Source organism: Notothenia rossii (genome assembly GCF_949606895.1).
Source record: "Notothenia rossii genome assembly, chromosome: 3".
In the NCBI taxonomy this organism is placed as follows: domain Eukaryota; kingdom Metazoa; phylum Chordata; class Actinopteri; order Perciformes; family Nototheniidae; genus Notothenia; species Notothenia rossii.
Genome location: NC_136901.1, coordinates 76,982,133 through 76,998,351, shown reverse-complemented (window position 1 = coordinate 76,998,351; position 16,219 = coordinate 76,982,133). Strand labels below are relative to the sequence as shown.

General features: G+C 41.6%; 1 protein-coding gene across 3 annotated transcripts; it reads right to left on the bottom strand.

The window, feature by feature from the left end:
• Positions 1-3,081: 3,081 nt before the first annotated feature.
• On the bottom strand, positions 3,082-16,121 carry ssrp1a (structure specific recognition protein 1a). 3 transcript variants are annotated; one of them, XM_079669360.1, is made up of 18 exons: positions 15,975-16,121; positions 15,117-15,196; positions 14,092-14,277; positions 11,846-11,951; positions 11,278-11,471; positions 11,084-11,184; positions 10,753-10,882; positions 10,541-10,644; positions 10,163-10,291; positions 9,860-10,081; positions 9,210-9,282; positions 7,261-7,393; positions 7,137-7,182; positions 6,897-7,032; positions 6,628-6,801; positions 4,952-5,082; positions 4,696-4,876; positions 3,082-3,614 (listed from the first exon to the last, which is right to left on the bottom strand). In XM_079669360.1, the coding sequence occupies exons 2-18, from the start codon at positions 15,168-15,170 to the stop codon at positions 3,549-3,551; spliced, it is 2,166 nt and encodes a 721-aa protein (XP_079525486.1). In that variant the 5' UTR covers positions 15,171-15,196; positions 15,975-16,121; the 3' UTR covers positions 3,082-3,548. The 3 variants fall into 3 exon arrangements, with proteins under 3 accessions (XP_079525486.1, XP_079525484.1, XP_079525485.1); XM_079669358.1 differs by having other exon boundaries at positions 3,082-3,617; positions 15,975-16,120; XM_079669359.1 differs by lacking the exon at positions 15,975-16,121 and adding an exon at positions 15,912-15,957 and having other exon boundaries at positions 3,082-3,617.
• Positions 16,122-16,219: the final 98 nt, after the last annotated feature.

Below are 16,219 nucleotides of genomic sequence, written 5' to 3'. Positions count from 1 at the left end.
TTATATTAACAGAAATATATCTTTAGTTGAAATTATGTTCAACCACAGACTTGAATACAGCTGCAGGAGACTGAAACTGATGTCCTACCAACACTGCAGGTTAACTCAAAGCTTTACAGGAAAACGGAAGATGAACAATTCAATAAAATACAAGTACGCAGTCACATTGCACGCCACCTTCCAGTTTCAAGAACGACCATTCCTTCCACATCCCAAACTGTGCATGCAGTCAACTTCTTTATCTAAAGATGAGTGATTTCGAAGGCTCGTCCGGTCTACTAATTGTTAGAAAAACAGCCATACCTCACTGTCTCTGACTTTCTGACCCCTGCCTCTTAAAGTACACTTTTTATTAATGAGAGAGTGCTTTGTTTATGACTCGGCTCCGACAGGAGAATAATCCTGCCGCCTGCGACCCTCAGCTGTTACCTACGTTCTAACAAGAAAAGGACAGTCTAACCTCAACCTATGTATGAATTCAATTGTTTGTATTAATTATGGTATATACTCATGGATAGTAATAGAGCTCAAAAACGATTTTAAATGATTTAACGATTTAAATCTGTATAATCCTAGATGAGAAAATGTTTCCGATTATGTTTTTAAAAAAGTGCCATGTTTTACAAATACATGGAAATAAACGTTGTTTTTTTTTGATGGACGGACAGGACAGAAGTTGATCAGTTCAAGTGTATCCAAGATGCATTCACTGTGCCCTGAAAGTAACTCCAAACACCTGAAAGTGCCAGAACTTTTAATGTAATCACTCAAATCCAAATGTTCTCCATTAAATATCATTCCTAATTCCTGTTCTTCGACAGAATATCAAAAAACGGTCTGATTCAATACTTACAGACTCCTATAGGAGGCTTGATGTACTGTAATAAATTACAAACAGTGTTATTGACAACTTTGCGATAATTGGGACATATGATACGACCACTTCTCAATACACTCACGAGCACCAGCAGCATTATTGGCACTCACATCAGGGAGATAATGTAATGATTCAAGGACAGTGTGCGTGTGAGGTTGTGTAGATGTATGTGCAAGGAGACATTGTCATTTCTTAAGTGGGTCCATTATGTTTGTGGTCAATTAATGGTAACAGAATACAAGCTAGGATAAACACACATGCACAGGCTCTCAGGCTGCATGTGACTGTACCGTGTATCACCAAGGCTCTAAGCATTCCTGTAATGGACGACAACACTGTGAAACATATACTGCATCTACAAATATGAGACACCATTTGTCAGATCGTAGGCGCGGACACAGATGAGTATGATTGTTCGATGGATTTCTTCGTGAAAGAGAAAACCATAATGAAAGTGATAACTCAACAGGAAGGGATCTATGTTAACACATTCACGTTTGTGTTTAACCGCAACTATTTTACATGCCAGCACACAAACATCCCAAAGTCTTGTGAAAAACACCTTAGAAATGAACTTGGACATTGCTTATTTTCAACTCTCGGGATGGCAAAGATGGTCAGTCCATCACTTTGTTCCAAACTGAAATAACTCAACAACTTTGGTAATGGATCTTCATGTATGTACAGACATGTTTCCCAATGGAAGAATGGATCACATGTTGGTGACGTAGTTCAATGTGTTAATGACTTAACATCTAATGAATCCTAATGACTGTAATCCATTGACATTTAAAGTGTTGAATGAAATATCCATGTAACCCGGTTTTGATATGTCTGCTTAGTGATCGCGACTTCTCATCAACCACCATGCTTCAAACTGCTAATACGAGGATTGGGTTCATTGCAAAGTATACAATTCACTATGTGAGCGGTGCTTCGTACATGTGTGTGACGATGAGGAGGATTTCATTTGAATCCTCTGATTTCACTACCTAAGAATAAGAAATGAAGGTGCAGCGAAATTAACAGAAACTATGATTTGAAGCGACAAAAATGTAGAAAACAAAGTGAAGTTTTTGCAAAAATGATTTGAAGAAGCTCAGTGGATAAGGAGTTTGGCAAAACATATCTCAATATGTCACTGATAAACATGGGGGGGGGGGGGGGTGGTATTTTGTGGACATCCAGTCAGTGTTACTGCAGCAGGATGTGCAGGAAGAGTATCTTATCAAAACCAAGACTGTCCCAAGTGGAGGTGAACCACGCATCCGGGAATGTTTGGCTTTTAAAAACCACCCCGTTAGACCCTGATATAGCAGACCTTTTACAAACCGCCATGTACTTAGGCCGTAGCCCTCCGTTTCTGACCACTCTCTCCCCAACATTTAAGAGGGTCGCCTTTTGACTTTACGGAATAACACAGCTCAAACCGCCAGCCTGGTTAAATGGTTCTGATGTACACCGCAACGGATAGAAATTATTTGGGTAATTTGCTGAGTACAGTAAGAGCCAAGATGTCTCTAAACCACAGTGCCTTGTCTTCAATGGATAGGTGGAAACAAATACCAATTCTGAACTATGACAAGGAACTTAAATGGGCCTTTTCCATGATGGCTGAAAATGTTAGGTTTAAAGTATTTGCTTTTTTTTGTACTGTAGATAGTCATTTGGATATATTTTAAATATATAACATTTTCTATTACTTTGCAGTTAACCGGTATACAAATATGTGCCCATGATAGGTTTGTTGGTTACAAGTGGCTCAATAAAAAGTGCACAGCTACTTATTGGTTATGTTTTTAGTCAAAAAATATTTGACCAGAAACTCATGAGTTAATTGTCATTTTTATCAACTTTCACCCATTTTATTTATTAATTATTAGGCTGTTGTACAATTATAAGATAAGAACTCAAACACGAGGAATCAGCTCCAGAAGAAAAGGGGAAGAAGTGTTTGGGTTGCAGGGGTTCAGCAAAAACCTCCTTGCCTATTTGGATTACTTTTCCTACAACGAGCTGCCATGTTGGAAAGAAAAAGCATTTTATAACAGTGAGTTCTGAACAGACCTACAGGGAAAACAAGTCTAACATGTGGATGAACACTGGTTACGCAGGGCCCTAAACTGAAATTGGATGTATTTAAAGCACTTTGTTGGTATTACCACCTGGCAGCATGATAGAAAAAAGACTTGTGTACAACCAAGTGCAGGTTTATTAAAAATTGTTTATTTATTCAAGCCAGAAAACATGACAGTCAAACACAACAAAAAAAAACACTTAACTGCTGTAAATGCTCTACACACAGGAAGGACACAAAGGTGTTGCATCTGCTCCCTCTGCCTGATCCACATCAAATTATAACTACACTCCTCGGCGCTAATAAACTAAAACCATCCCAGTGGGTGAGATGAAACAAACCCTTCTTGGAAAAATGGTTCACCTGTACACCACCGTTCAGCTGTCAGAAGGCAAACCTACTCGAATATCAAATATTACATGAGCTTTGAGAGTCACAAGAAGAGTTGATACTCTTCAGTAAAACATGTAAAAGAGAAACGAATACAACTCAAGTCTGTTGATTTGTCGGTCTGTCCTTTTGGGTGAGATTATCATGAAGAGTATAAATCCTTGGTCCTTGGTTTGTGTGTTGGATGGGTAAAAATGTGCAACTTTAATCAGAGTCTGCCTCAGAGCTGGCAGGTGTGGACGCAGCCGCTTCCTCCTCTTCCTCAGATTCCTCCTTAACGAATAAAAACAAAAAGGTGGGTTCATTTGCATGTGTAATAAAGACAACATGTTGAATATTGTATTCTTGTTACCATGGCTACCTCCCAATGAAATGCCAGGTGCAATCAAATATCTGTCACTCACTGACTTGTATAAATACTTTCAATCTCACTTCTTCATTTAAAATGTGATGAAAAACATAAAGAGGAAGCTAGTTTATTGATTTCCTGTTCTGACAAGGTTTCAAATCAGGCTGGCGTTAGACTGAGGAAAGCGTTCATGCAGACAAGCCACACGATGTCTGTGTTCATTTATAAACCGTGTCTCAATGAGGATTTTTCCCAACAATTGCTTTATTCATTGGCAGATTTCCCATCTAACTCAGGAAGTCATTGTATGTAATGTTGTATATACACATATAAGATTGTATTTTCAACATCAGTATCAGTAGCCTGGTTAGGGCTGCATTCCACTAACTTAAATCCCCCTATCTACGATATACAAACGGTGCATTTCAGTACACAACATAGCGTAAATAGCTAGCACTCACCCGTCTATCACATGATGAACTTCTTAAATGGCTTTTTCTCGCTCTAGCTCTTACCTGCCACTTCCTGTCTGGTCCTTTCCTCTTCGTCTGCAGCAGACACCCGTTAACACTCCTGCCTTATTTAAAAATAAATGTGTCTAGCTCTCACTTCTCACTGAAAGTTATTCTAATCGGTGTTTGAAAAATAACACGCAGATAATTCCATGATGTATGGCCATTGTTTTCCTTAACTAGATCTAGTAATGCCTTTGGATATATGGTCCAGTATCTAGAAACTCATACACCTGCTAGTCAGACCGAATAAAGACGTTTCAGTGGCCATGGTATAACAGCAACTGTTACTATGTCATCTCCTCAACTCAAAACAATCTGCATTAAACTTTAATGCTCACTTGGAGGCGGTGGAAAACAAAGTTGCCCCCTAATGTGTTTATCATAACAACATATGATGAATGCAGACACAGACCCACTACAAAGAGAGAGGTCTGAATGCTGTGGTGACCAGAGGAGGAATCTGATCCTGGATCTCTACTGGCTTTACCTTCTTCTTCTTCTTCTTCTTCTTGGACTTGCTCTTCTTGTCAGAGTCCGATGAGTCCTCGCTGGTCTCGATGAACTCTTTACTCTTGAAGCTGTCGTTGATGGTGCGATCCTTCTCCTTGTCTCCCCCGGCGGACTTCCTCTTCTTCTCCTCCTTCTTAACGCCAGCTTTTTTAGTTTCCCTTAGGAGAAGAGTCACATATGTTAGAGAGCGATGTATTAAAGACAGAGATGAGTTTCTGTGGTGCGAGCCTCACTTCTTAGGACTGGAGGACTCTGCTGCTGCTGCTGCTGTTGCTGCTGCTCCTCCTCCTCCTCCGCTGTCTTTGAACTCTTGTTTGGCGATTTCATACTGCTTCTTCGCCTCCACTGCCTTTATGTCCCACTCCTGACGCAAAGATAGAAGTATGTGTAAAGCAGAGGAATGGATAAAACATCACAGGAGGAAGTCATACAGAGTGGGTTTGTGGAAACAATGCTCTGCTCAGCACAAGATCAATGTTGTCCTGCTAGATCAGTGGTTCTCAACCTGGGGGGCACGCCCCCCTTGGGGGGCGCCAAAGATCGCAACGGGGGGCGCCAGGCCTCAGATGATTTGAGGCCAAATATCATATTTAGACTTTTTTTTTTTTTTACATATAATTGTATGGCATTACATGATTGTCACTAAAAGCCTTGTCTCTACATTGCAGTAAAATATAAAAAATTATTGACTAATTAATTTTAATAAAAATTCAAGTTAGTATTAAAGGCATAAAAATACTTTCTTTAATAGAAATGTTTCTTCTGCCCGTAAAGTGTCCAAACCAGGCTTTTCTGGATAAGCGCATTTTTAAAAACATAGTCATTGTCCATGCCGGTTTCAGTTGGATTATTTGTCACAGTTGCTCCGATCAGATCGGTCTCCTCCATTTTGTATATTATTTACGACTTTTGAATCCACATAAACACATCGAAAAAAAAACGGCTTACTTTGAGCATGTGTTTTAAACAGTTTAATCCCTTTGTGACTTTTAAACTTTAATTACCACTGTTGCCCCCCCCCCCCCTTTTGTGTGTGTGTGTGTGTGTATGTGTGTGTGTGTGTGTGTGTGGGGGGGGGGGGGGAAGGTTGGGAACCGCTGTGCTAGATGGTGGACGAGCTGATATCAGGAGCGCAGAGTCTTCTGTTGCAAACTGAGGACCCGCCTGTTTGGCTTATGCCTTGGAGAAGAATCCTTACAAAATGTCCTTAGTTTGAATCTTTACTGGATTATTGCAGATATTGTAAGTTGCTTTGGATAACAGCGTCAGCTAGAGGCTCGGTAATGTCTGTAATGTGGCACAGATGCAATGACAATGAAACACATCTGGATGTGATTTCAATTATTTTACTTCAAAGCGGTTTGATATCGTCATTCTTTTTGTAAACTAAATGTATAAAAATGCCACATGTTCCACATTATCTTAGATAAACGTAGGCGTCCTAACAAATGTGAAAAATATTTAATTGGGTTTATTTTCATATCTCTGACAATATAACATTTTATAAACCCAATCCAAGTCAACATGGAATAACTCGCATGCTAAAGCCTTTTTTTGAATCTTCCCGTTTGAGTTGACAAATAAAAAGTAATAATTATTTTTCTAATTTAATCAGATTTTCAGATACGTTTGTTTGAATGTGTCATTATCAAAATAAAAGATGTTATTGCGTATCATGATATTATATGATTCAATTACGAAAGGATTTCATTGAGAGACCATAAACCATCATATTGAATGATTGCAGAGTACTTCAAAATCCAAATGATTTTTCATAAAACTTGCACACTTTGCTTTTATGTTGTTCTCTCACACAATGGTGATGCATTCACCAGGGTTAGAGAACAGAGGAGGGGAGCTAAACTCCTCCCTCTCCCTTCCTCCCTCCTTCCTGAGTATCCTGCCTCACCTCCTTGTCCTCTTTGGACAGCGTCCTCCACATCTCTCCGGCCTTCTTGGAGATCTCTGTGATGGAGATGCCGGGGTTCTCAGACTTGATTCTCTCTCGGCTGGCGTTGAGCCACAGCATGTAGGCGCTCATCGGCCTCTTGGGCGCGCCGACCTCCTTCGGCCTCCTCTTCTTCTACTCGCATGGAACAAAGACAGGAGGGTTAATGCCTTGCTTGAACTCGTCTTCTTTCTCTCGTGTTTTTCTTCCCGTCCCAAGTGCTCTCTCACCTCTTTGCGGGGTTTCCTCTCTTTCTTCTCCTTCACCACTTTGACCGTCTTCTCCTTCTTCTTCTTCTTCTTTGTTTCATCACTATCGTCGCCATCTTCACTGCCGCTCTCGCTCGCTGAGGCATTGCTGTCGTACCTGATTGACGGAAGTGGAAAAACGTTTAAGAAGTCAGTGACAGAAAGAAAGAAAGAAAAAAAGATTCCAAAGAGAGACAGCAAGTTCAAGATAAAGTCACTTACTCTTCTGCAATGTCATCATCTTCTTCTCCGGGGTTAAACGACTCATCTAAACAGGACAGACAATCAGAACTTCAGGTCTCCTTAAGCAGACATGTTGTACCTGTCGCACGGAGACGTCACTCACCGCTCTCGCCATCCGAGTCGGCGCTGTCGTTGCCCTCCTCTCGGATCTTTCCCTCGGCCTTCATCCTCTCCAGGTAGGCATCGTGCTGGTCTTCGTCCGAGTCGCTGTACTCGTCGATCTTACCCTTCATGCCCTGAAAGTAAACTTCACAGTCAGCAACAAAAACAAACAAACAAACACAACCCACAATACAGCATCAGCAAAGAAGAGTCCTCCATGACCCACAAGCAGGGCGTAAAAGCTCATCTCGATAAAATAAACTTCTTTCAGGGCCGCAATCAACCATTATTTTATTTGTCCAATAATCACTTGAGAAAAGAGTTTAGAAAGATACTGAGAAATGTCACAAAGAAAAGAAAAAACAATGATTATCATTTAAAAACCTCTCCAACCGTCCAAACCACCAATGATTATTACTCCAATTATTTTTATGAAACCAAAGATTGAAACAATTTACTTGATTTATTGACAATGAAAAAAAACCCACAATGTTGGGTTACGCTTCACAAACACCTGCCTCACGAGAGAGGGTGTTTGATCCTTCACTCTTACTGTTTGAAGTAATGTTCGCTCACAGGATGGATCCCGGTTAGATTCAGGAAACTTAAAGGGGCCCTATTTTCAGGTTTCAGAATTAGATTTCCAGTCAATAAAATCGAGCCACCCTCTTTCACTCCTTCAACGACCTCCTAAAATGATTGCCGTTAAAAAGGGCCTGTGGCGTGTGTTGGTGTTTCTGGTGAAGGGTTTGCTCTTCAATGTTTTTAAATGTTTCTTAAACTAAGAAGTAACTTGGTGCGCAGGTTGTGTTTAACACTAGCGAGTAAGGCCGAAAGAGTTTGAGTGTATGTGTGCGACTGCTATTCAGCAATAACGATGTTGCACATCTGCCCCCAGGAATGATCTCCATTCAGCCAAAAGCCATTGTGCGGTCGGCGATTCTAGGGAACGATAAAGCGAGCGAGCGTATGCAGAAAGTATGGGTGTGTGTCACTTGTCTGTGAATGAATGCAACAACTCCCCTACATCCACTCCAGGTATGAATGAAGGAACTATTTTATTTTCCGAGTGTCCCACACTGACGATAACCCCCAAATGGAGACTAAATGTCTTAAGTTTGGAACTCAAAATGTAATATGACGTTTATACGACCTGGATCGACCTTGAAACAACAGTTGGGATATTAGTGGGCATGTAACTGTAGTAGACCAAACCAAACGGTGTTCTTCAGTCACATCTCATTCTCCATGCATCAAAAGCTGTATCCTCCAGGGGGGCAGACCACCAGTCAGGGAGGCTCTTATTAGAAACCAACAGGAAATGGAGGGCAGGCCCCATTCATTTTCATTGACCTTCTCTGCTGACCCCGTCTCCATGACAATAGATGGTCTCTTCCACAGAGAAACAGAGTCACTGCTTTATCTGACGTCAGACCAACCAGGAACTCGTTTAGGTCAAAAGGAAGGCCTCAAGGCAATCACCAAGACTTCCGTTAGGCATCTTTGTTGAGTGTTAAAGCACACCAAAAGCCCCCGGGCCACACATTAGTCAGCACGATGCAAACCAACTCTCTCACACACACACACACACACGCACACTTAGATATCAGTCTCACACTCCTTCACCATCCAAGCCCATTGATTAGTCATAAATCACTTAGCAATTGTATTGGTATTCCCTAACCAAAATCAGGATAATGGGAAATCTTCCTCAGTAACACACACACACACACACACGCAGCGGCACGCCATGCAAGCAGAAATCACTCCGATCAAAATCAAGCGTAGAGTTCACACACATGACGCCCATGACCATACCCACCTTCTTCTACAGGGCACACGGACAGACACACAGGAGAAGGGCAACAGGGATGAATATCTGGGATGAAGTTCTGACAAAACTTGTGGAATGTATTTGCCAACAAACTGTGAGGTGTGTATATGACTTACCTCTTTGAAGCCTCTGTTCTTGATGTTGAGCTTCTTGGCATTTACAAAGTCAAACAGTTTGCCGTACTCTTCTCTGTAAGGAAAATATAAAGACCGGGGTTATTTTTGACTTAAACAAAAGTCATTTTAAATACACAACTACATGACATTTCTGTTCTCATGCTTGATTAGCTTTTAATTGTTTGTATGTATTATTTACACCTTAAGATACTGGACTTTACTTTGGACCAATTTGTATGCTGAACTTGTTTCTGGGTGACAGAGGGCTGTGTGTAGCGGATTGTTCCATTTGTTCCATGACTAATACGATAACACGACGAAAAGTCTTTGAAAAGTTTAACAAAATCTTTACTGGACAAAATAAACAGGGCTAAAACTGCGCTGCTCGCGTCATATCAGGACTACAGCGGCTGCAAACAATGAGCACAGCTAGAAGGACTCAGTCACTTAAAAAGGGTTATCAGTGCAAACACCTATTAGGCTTGGGAGAAAAAAACAAGATGATCCTATGGCATGACTAAAAGTATAATGAAAAAGCTACGGTTTTCTTTGACTAAAAGACTTCAATGATCAGACTTTTGGTCAACTAAAAGTGGTTTATAAAAGATACCAGAATACTAAATATGATAAAACACTAGAGCAGTCCTCACCTCTCAATGCTGCTGAAGGTGAACTGGTTTCCCTGCTTTGTCTCGATCTCAAAGTCAAAGGAGCGTGTTGTGGTGGTTCCTCGGGCGAAGTTGACGCAGGAGATCTCCTCGAAGCGCAGGTGCACGGGGGGCTTGTGGACGTAGATGAAGCCCCTCTCCAGGGGATAGAGGAGGCCTGAGGACGCCTTGTAGGAGCAGGTAATGCACTGAGCCCCAGAGTGACTGCGGAGCAATGAGGCACATTATTAGGATTGACCGAGTCTGTAAGTAAACGTGGTTTGAGTGTGTCTATCGGGCGCTTACCCCTGGAAGTTTCCGGGCACAGTGATCTTGCGGTTGACCAGGGACTTCATCACCCGGCTGACCATCTCATACAGAGACCCCGACATGTTTTTACTGAGTTTGCCTTCAAAACGGCGCTCCACATCCTCCCTGTTAAAAACAAAGCAAAGAAACGGTGAAGTTACTGGTGTTACATTCATGTCAAGTGAATTACTCTTCCAGACCTTTGCTTCCCTCTAGTGGACACATGCTTTACCACTTCATCAAGGTAATAAGCGGTCTTCAGTAACCAAGGTAACAGAACTTTCATACGAGCCCCCCAACACAACCAAAGCTCAGTTTGCACTCTGCTCGATGCAGCCCCTTAACTCAGGGTCTGCTTTACTGCCAGTTACTCACTCGCTCATGTTGAGGGTGAGGCTGAGTTCCTCTTCCTTGGAGAAGAGCAAGATGAGAAAGTGATAACGCGTCTGACCCTGCTTGATGGGAGGATCCAGACTGATCTGTTCAGACGACACAGAAAGGACAACAGGGAGACATTGAGGGAGGAAGATCGAGAGAAAAAAAAACAAGTGGAAGAAAAAGAGAGACAGAAAAGAAAGTCCACTCACCACAAAGAACATCTGCCTCTGGTCCTTGTGTGGCAGCAGGAATAGACGGAGGACCGTGGTGTAGGGAATCTTGTAATCAAAGGTCTTACCGTGGAGGTGAAGGAAAGTCGGGTAGATACGGATATCGTATCTGAGTGAGGGAAAAGAGAAAGGTGAGATCAATATATCCTTAATCTAAGGTGAACAACAGCACTGTGGACGAGTGAGTTAGGAATTCACCTTTTGTCTTCTTACAACTTGTGTAGCTTCCCGAGCCAACAATGCATTCATTCATGAAAGTAGTTCATGGATTGGATAACAATAAATAAGGAAAGCTGTGTTGATCTCCTACCTTCCTCTGGGTGTGAGACACTGCAGCTCTTTGAAGACACACACAGCGTCTCCTGTGGCCTGGATCACATCAGCCTTAGATAACACATTCTCAGCAAATGCCTGAAGGAAAACACACACACACTTATTAGCACTATTATCAACACAAATGTAAAAAAAAAAATGCACTTAAAGTAGAAGCACATCCTTCCTCACCTCCACGGGGTCTTGGCGTTCATCAGACTGGCTGGGTGGGACGTAGAATCGGACCTCCATGAGGGAGACCTCGGTGTCGTCGTTCTGGTGGAACTCCAGAGTGACCTCGTTCTTCCCCGTGGCGCACTGGGACACGTTGGACAGTGGGACCTCGAACGCAGCATTGTCGTTTATCTCAAATGCCAACAGTGGACCTGCATTGGGAGAGAGAAACAGGAACATGTCATTTATCTACGTGTTTACACTGAGGCGCTGTAGTAGTAGATACTTTTAATTAGAAGCTATGTTTATGGTGTCTTATGGAAATGTGTGCATTCTGGATGGACTCATCCTTTGTTGTACTGCCATTATGAAGTGTACTGTATCTCATTCAAATCTGATGAAACATACAAATAGCTTAGATCCTTCTATTTGGTTAACATTAAACTGAGTATCTTATGACTATTGGTTGCTCTATTTTCAACTGACAAAATAGTTAATTGAGTATTCAGCGACCCTGTAAAAACAAATCCTGCTGCAACTTCACTGGACAGGATGTTTTGGTTGTCGAGTGCATTTTATTTTTTACCTGAGAACTTGGTTGTTCCCCAGTTCCATCCTTTCACACACATGTCCTTCTCCATCACTTCCAGCTTGTAGTTGGTCTTGAAAAACTCAGAGATCTTCTCTAAATCCTGATGGGAAAGCAGTAAGAAGGGGAGCAGAGAGGAGGGGGTGACACCCGAAGCAAGGGAGTGATAAAAAGAAAAAGGAGGAAATGCAACATGTTAGTAAGGGGGTAACACACTGGCACTGCATGGGTCAAAGCCTAAAAACACCCTCCAAAAAGATTGAAGCGATGGAGGGCTAATTAATCAAGACGTCATTTTAACCGCGCCCGCCGCCGAGGCCTCCTGGGAACACTGGAGGTGAATGTAATCCATCTGCCCTCCCCTCCGCCGCTGACAATCAGCCTGTTTATTTATCCTGCAGGCCCGCTTACAACTGGGAAGGACCCACACAGTGACAAACACATGCTCAATCACACACACAGCCAGTGTCCTCATAGTGCACACACATGTGGAAGTGATTGTGGTGTGCGAGTTAGTGCAGTGTAGCGACTCTGTGGGAAACAGGGTTTATGCACCTGGATATCTGCCTGTCCATAAGGTTATTACAGCCAATTAGAGCCAGTGTGCGTTCATCAGCCTGTTTGTTAGCCTGGATTAAGGCATTGTTTAGATAGGAGAGCATGTGTGAGCAGATGTGTAAATGCATGAAAAACAAATTGAGAGTTTGTGCAGAAGAGGCCTGTTTGTGTCGATGGGTGAATGTGTGTGTGTTCACTCCCAGTGTGCTCATCAGGCCTGCTGTTGAGTGTTTCTCTACTCCTCATTATAGTTTTGGCAGATTTGTTGTTGCTCCGCTCATTTAATCATAATAAACACAGACCCCCCACTACCCACCACAGACCCACACACACAGACCCACACACACAGTCTTACCCAACATAACCGTCTGTCTTTTATTATACAGTTTTCATCCAGTCTCTCCCAACAACATTTGAGGCATTGAGAAAACTGGGTAAAGCTTTTGCTGTGGGCCGTCTTCTACTAAATACATTTAAGTCAACTTACAGTCTGTTTAACGTAGTAGACATGCATTGAAAAAAAGCATTACAAACGCTTCCTCGATTAACGGACTTGAAGCACTCTTATCTTGTTTTGTACAGGTGAATAACCGCTTTTGCCCTAAACTTAATATAAAGTTCTGGTATCAAAAAGTCTACCTGACCTTACTACAAGTTGCAACCACAACAGGCAGCTGCATACATTCAATGCAAGATGTGTTGGGCCAATAAAAAAACGACATTTGTAAGCAGCACTAACAGAATAGATGGATAGGATTCTAGATCCCTTGGTCATCAGGTAGACAGTTACAGCCTCTCTGACAAAGGCTCGTTCTCTTGACTCTTCAAAAGGACAAATGTAACGAGGCTCCTGTAAAGCTCGCCAGCGGCTTCAGCTCCAGCCAACTCTCGATTACTGACACTGGCTGTGGGATAATAAACAATGACATCACGCCCTTCGCTCAGGGACAAGAGGATCCATCTCCAAAGAAGTACGCTGATTAACCCCAGGAGACCCCACCGCTCGCAGCCAGACTGCAGGCTATACCCGCTCCTCCATGCCAGTATTTCACTTGCGTGCTGACATTCCCCATACACTCAGAGCAGCAGGGGAAATACAAAAACTGAGGGTGATAAAAAACAAACACAACCACATTTTTGTTCACGTCTGTCTTCTGAGCCAAATTGTTCAAATGGATTGATATAAACACTGACTCACATGAGCCGATGATTACAATGTTTATAGAACACACATGCTAGCGCTGGTTTCCCTCATTAATCCCATTAGGAGCTTTGGAGAAAAGGGCCAATCATTCACATACTTTTGATAACAAGACACACACACACATACACAAGTGGCAGCCTTTTTGCAAGATGGTAGCATTTTTCCATGGAAATGTCAAGACACGGGATGGAAGTTGTTTATCGGCTTTTGTTACATCCCTTGTCATAAACACAGCGCTAAACAAACCAGCAGTGTGTGTCTGAATGTAATATTCCACTACGGCCTTGTTCTCCTCCGAGTAAGGTAACAATTATTTCGCAGAAAGAGAAAAATACAACCAGGGAGATTTAGAGTCTGTTTATGTATCCCAAAAGGAAAAATGAAGTTGGCATCGGTCACAAGCTTGAGGGTCGGAACAGACGTCTAAATATCAAACACTATAAAAAAAACCTGCCTTTTTATTTTTTTTAAACGTTCTCACCGTGTCCCTGAAGCCGTCGTATTTGTAGACATGTCCCGAGTTGGTGCCCAGCTTGATGCCATGACCTAAACACACTCGCCTCCAGTGGGCCAGGTTGAGCTCGGCAGCCGGGATGCTGTCCACCTTCCCCGTCTTGCTGCTCTTATAAACCACAGTTTGCTTGCTGAAACGCAACCGCCCATCATTCTACAGAGACAAAAGAGATACAGATACAAACACAAGAAGACACAGGACTTGGGTTGAAATGCTGTGATTTTAAGCCCCAAAAGAAAGACATTGATTGGCGAAAAAACTAAAATTACATTTTGATGATAGATTTAAATTACGTCTTTTTTTAACAAGCAAATATTATATGTCTTTAGTTATAATAAACTTAACTTTGGATTTGGACTGTCGGTCAGAAAAAACAAGCAGAATGAAAATGTGGGGCTCTGAGAAAATGCAACTTCATATTCGTCTTTTTCTGACATTTAATAGACAACTGATCAAATGAAATAAATCTGCAAATTAATTGATTCTTGTTTAAAAAAATCTGTTTATTGCAGACTGTGTAAAACTTCTTAACAAGAATTACATTGTTTATTTTTAACACAAACACATTTTTGCCAAAAGTTGATAAATGTACTTTTAAAATCAGCATAAAGGTGTTTGCAGAACCATAGATCCATAAACTGAGAGCCCTTATTCTAGATAATCAACTTTAAACCCCAGTACGAGTTTCGGTGCATATAAAGCACATTTTTAATTTCAGACCCTTGCTTTTACACAGTACGGTTGTGACGTTATCTTTAATTTAATGTCAGCGAATTGTATTCTTACCTATGTCCAAGCAATACTCAGGATAACACATTTTTACTGCACAGACATTTGGAGTTAAAACATTGCTGGGCTAGCTTCTTTTTTCTTTTTTTTTTTAAATAAGTCAATATCCACCTTTGAGTGGATATTATTCTGAGCCGATTCCCAGTACAGTTCCTGTCTATATATCAGTTTAAAGAGCAGTGATGTTTGATGAGGATACTGACCCAGGAACCTTTATGCTCCTGGTAGATGTCGCTGAACTCCAGTGTGTCCCCCATCTCGGCTACAGGCAACGACTGATGCTCTACAGACAAAACAAAATGAATAAGATAAGACAAATGACTTGTTATGCTTCTTTATTCTTGCTCTCCACTACATTTTGGACGAAAAATATTGCACATCTTTAATCTATTACATTTATTTGAGACCTTGAACTACTTTTGCAGATTTAGATTAATAATAATAATAAAAATACTAGACTCAGTATTGTATTTCTGTCTTGTAGCTTTTGGTTTTCTTTGTGATAAGGTTCATCACATTTCCGACTGATGCTAGCTAACGTAACTGTGCTCTCAGTTTAAAGCACAGAGCAGAGTTGTGAGCTAACGCTGGCCAATAGTTAGCCTTAGCTGTTAGCTAGCTGTATCTTGAGCCTCGTTACTTCGTTATTTTCTTTAGACACAAACCGCTTAGTAACGTTTCGGTAACACCATTTACGAATAAAATCGATAACTAAAACCCACGCTGCGGCACTAACAATAGCTAAGCTAACTTCAACTGCACTAGGTGCGCTTCTTTTTAATACGTTGTTGCAATGAGTTCGAGTGAGTGCTCCATTTTAACAGTCACAGTCGTGTCGCGCTACAACACCGCTCCTGCAAAGACACCGCGTACATCAAATCGAGCGCTCCAGCAGAGCTAGGCCAGTGCAAATACATAAAGTGATATTCACAGTTCATGTGCAAACAAAATAGCTCAGCATTACGCACGTAGGTGATATAAATTGCCTCGCTACTTACACATATCTCAAAAGGAAGATCTAAAAAAGCAATAAAATACGATTTGAAAACTTCATGTCTTACTGTCAGTGTGATGAGATGCCTCGCCTGTTTCCCGCGTGTAGCATCGGGAGCTAGCACTACGTCACAGGAAAGAATCGTGAGCTGAATGTATGTTCTTCCGGTTTGGCGAAAATATGTATTTTTTTGTGTTAAAGACATATAATTGAGGGGAAAAAACAATAAGACTTGATTTCGATTACACTGTTAGTGTATAAACGTTGCATGAGTTATCGAGATAATCATGACAACTCCTGTTTGAAATTGTT